Source organism: Manacus vitellinus, unplaced genomic scaffold, assembly GCF_001715985.3.
Source record: "Manacus vitellinus isolate BGI_N305 unplaced genomic scaffold, ASM171598v3 scaffold_187_pilon, whole genome shotgun sequence".
In the NCBI taxonomy this organism is placed as follows: domain Eukaryota; kingdom Metazoa; phylum Chordata; class Aves; order Passeriformes; family Pipridae; genus Manacus; species Manacus vitellinus.
In genome coordinates, this window is record NW_021939312.1 from 35,126 (window position 1) to 37,914 (window position 2,789).

Consider the following 2,789-nt stretch of genomic DNA (forward strand, 5'->3'; position numbering starts at 1 on the left):
GCGACTGGATGTGGCATCAGTGCCATGGTCTGGGAAGCATGGCGGGGTTGGATACAGGGTTGGACTTGGTGATCTCGGAGGTCTTTTCCAACCTGGTCGATGATTCTGTGAGAGGCCGCTAGGACAGCCCAGACTTGCATAGTGGTGTAACCACCTCCCTCTCATAATCAGTATATCCCAATAAACAGAATCTTTTCATGGAAATGCTCCAAAGTGCCGGGGCAGGGGCTGTTCCTGGGCTGGGAAGGGCCCATGAGGGAACCGGGGACAGGGCTGAGGCTGCAGGAGCCGGACCCTGAGCTCCCGTTTGTTCTCCACAGGTCACTGTGAACGGACAGGGCAGGACCTTGCTGGCATTGCCTTCCTGAGCCCGAGTGTCCCACAGGGCCCAGCCGTGTCCTCTCATCATGGTGTGTCCACTCTGCCTCAACAGTGGTGGTAAAACTACCCCCAAGCCTGGGCTGAAAGAGGCTTTGCCAGCACCACTGATGGCTCAAGATGCAGCTTGTCACAAGCAGAGAGAGGGCACTCATGAGTTCAGATGTGGAGGGTGGCTTCTGCTCCGGGGACGGGATTGTGAAGGAGCCCCTGGGTCCCCAGGATTGATCAGCAAACAAGAAAACACCTTCTGGGTGATTGCAGGGCCACCCATGTGTCCTGTAGGGAGGGGACAGTGTCACCCACCAGAGCAGGGCTGGCAGGTGTGAGGCTGCTCCAGGGGTCTGGAAGAGCCCTGTGAGGGATGTGAGCCCCGTCCTCACGGCTCTTTCCTGCCCCAGGCACGAGGCTCCCGGGGCATCTCGCCCTGGCAGTGGTTCTGCTCCTGCTCCTGGCTTTGGTGGTGGCCGTGGCTGTGCTGGCAGGTAAAGGAGGAGCAGCTACCTCAGCTCAGAAGCAGCTCTGGGCACAGGGCTGGGCTCCATGTGGAGGGGAATCCTCTGACCTTCTCCCTTTCCTCCTTCAGTAAGAAGACTTGGAGAGATTCCAGTCACGCCCGGGGCTCCAGAGTTTCTGGCCTGTCCCGAGGCCTGGGTCGAGTACAACAGCATCTGTTACTACCTCTCGAGGGATGAGGGGACCTGGGAGCAGGCTCGGGATCGGTGCTCCGAGCTCGGGGCCTCCCTGGTCGTGCTCAGTGACAAGGAAATGGTGAGTGAGGGGCTCTGGGGGGTGTGTGGGTGGCAGAGGGGAGGCTGAGGGGGGTTCCTGGGCCGGGGCAGCTCTCACTGCCCGCTCCTCTCTCCCTCCCAGGGCTTCCTCTTCCGCCTCAGTGGCAACCTGGATTACTGGCTCGGGCTGCAGAGATGGGGCGAGCAGCTACAACTCCTCGTGAGTCCCGGGGGTTTGGGGGGTCAGGGGGGCACAGACTGTCCCCCCCTGTGGTGCCAGCGCTGTCTCTGCCCCTCCTTGCAGGGTCCCCATCCTGGGTGACTCAGAGTGTGCGTACCTGGACCAGCGGCGCTTCAGGAGCGGGCTCTGCTCGGCTCAGCGGCCTTACCTCTGCAACAGACCCCAGGATCGCCTGGGACAGAGGGTGGGAAGGGGACCTTCTCCTCCATCCTGAAGACTCACAGCTTTGCATCTTCTCCCAGCACACCTCAGCTCTCCACCTGCCTTGCAGTTATTTATCTGCATCACCTCAGAGTTTGGTGCCACGGATACCTCAGTGCAACCCCTCAGGGTCACCTCAGTGCCTGGGCTGAAGGGGATGAGCCTGCAGGGAGGGGACATGATGTGGAAGCCGATGTGTGGCTGCCTGAACTGGAGACTCTGGGTTTCTTTCTCCTTCTAGAACCATCCCAGAACTCATCCTGCTTTTCTAACTGTCCACAGTTGTACCCTAACCCTGTATACATCTAAGAGTATGATGCTGCCCTTCAGGAGTGAAGCAGGAGATCCCACCTTGGATACTGGTCAGTGATCCCCACCAGTGCTGCTGTTCTGTTCTTTCACCTTGTTCAGTTTTGTAATAAAACCTTGTGAAATCCACCCCTGTCCCTTCCCCCTGGGATTCCATCCCAAATTTCGGAGCTTTGGAGCTCCTGGGACCGACCTGGGGCTGCTTCCCGGTGCTCCCAGTCTGCCCAGTCACCCTGGAGGGCTTTGGGGAGGGGGACATGGCACACAGGGGCTGCTGGGGGGGGGTCCCACGTCACTTCTGGGTGGTTTGTTCTTCCCGAGCTGGGCAAAACGCTCCTCTGCTCGGGCAAAAGGGATTTGGGGCCGGTTTTTTTCCCCCTTTTCGGAGGGAAATCGGGTGCGTTTGTGCGCCGCGGCCGGCAGGGGATGCGCACGAGCCGGGAATTCCCGCGGACATTCCCGCCGACATTCCCTCGGTCCTGTCCGGCCCCGTGCCCCCGCAGCCCCCGCGGGACCCCAAAAGCAACTGTGGGGGCAGCCCCAGAAACCAGGACTTGACCCCTCGGGCGCTTGGAGCTTCAGGAGGGGGTAAAGGATCCCCCGGTGCCCCCCAGGAGCGGCTCTGCCCCCCCAGAACGGGGCCGTGTCCCGACCAATGGGGCTGAGGGGGACGAGGGGGTGTCAGACAAGTGGGGAAAAAAAAACCCTAAATGACCGGGGTGTCAGCTCCTCCTGCCCTGCCTGGTTCTGACCCTCCCATGGCTGCAGCATTTCTGCCACCCCCCCCTCCCATAAGATGCTTTTTGGGGAAGCAACACCAAATATCACCTGTCACGTTTCAGCCTCACCCCCTAAAAACCTCAGTCAGAGGCTTTTTGAGTTAATTTAATGAATTAATTTAATTAATTTAATAATTTTCTGCCCATTCG

At 59.6% G+C, this 2,789-nt stretch overlaps 2 protein-coding genes across 2 annotated transcripts in view; both read left to right on the top strand.

The window, feature by feature from the left end:
• The first annotated feature begins 38 nt into the window (after positions 1–38).
• LOC108639304 (early activation antigen CD69-like) lies at positions 39–1,989 on the top strand. The gene is given in 7 exon segments (XM_029958963.1): positions 39–117; positions 321–410; positions 780–863; positions 965–1,149; positions 1,252–1,310; positions 1,312–1,329; positions 1,414–1,989. Coding segments are annotated over 7 exon segments (666 nt in total). The 3' UTR covers positions 1,565–1,989.
• Positions 1,865–2,789, top strand: part of LOC108639306 (killer cell lectin-like receptor subfamily B member 1C) — a 4,033-nt gene continuing 3,108 nt past the window's right edge. The window contains exon 1 of the mRNA XM_029958964.1: positions 1,865–1,913. Within this exon, the coding sequence (XP_029814824.1) occupies positions 1,865–1,913 (49 nt within the window). The remainder of the gene's footprint in view (positions 1,914–2,789) is intronic.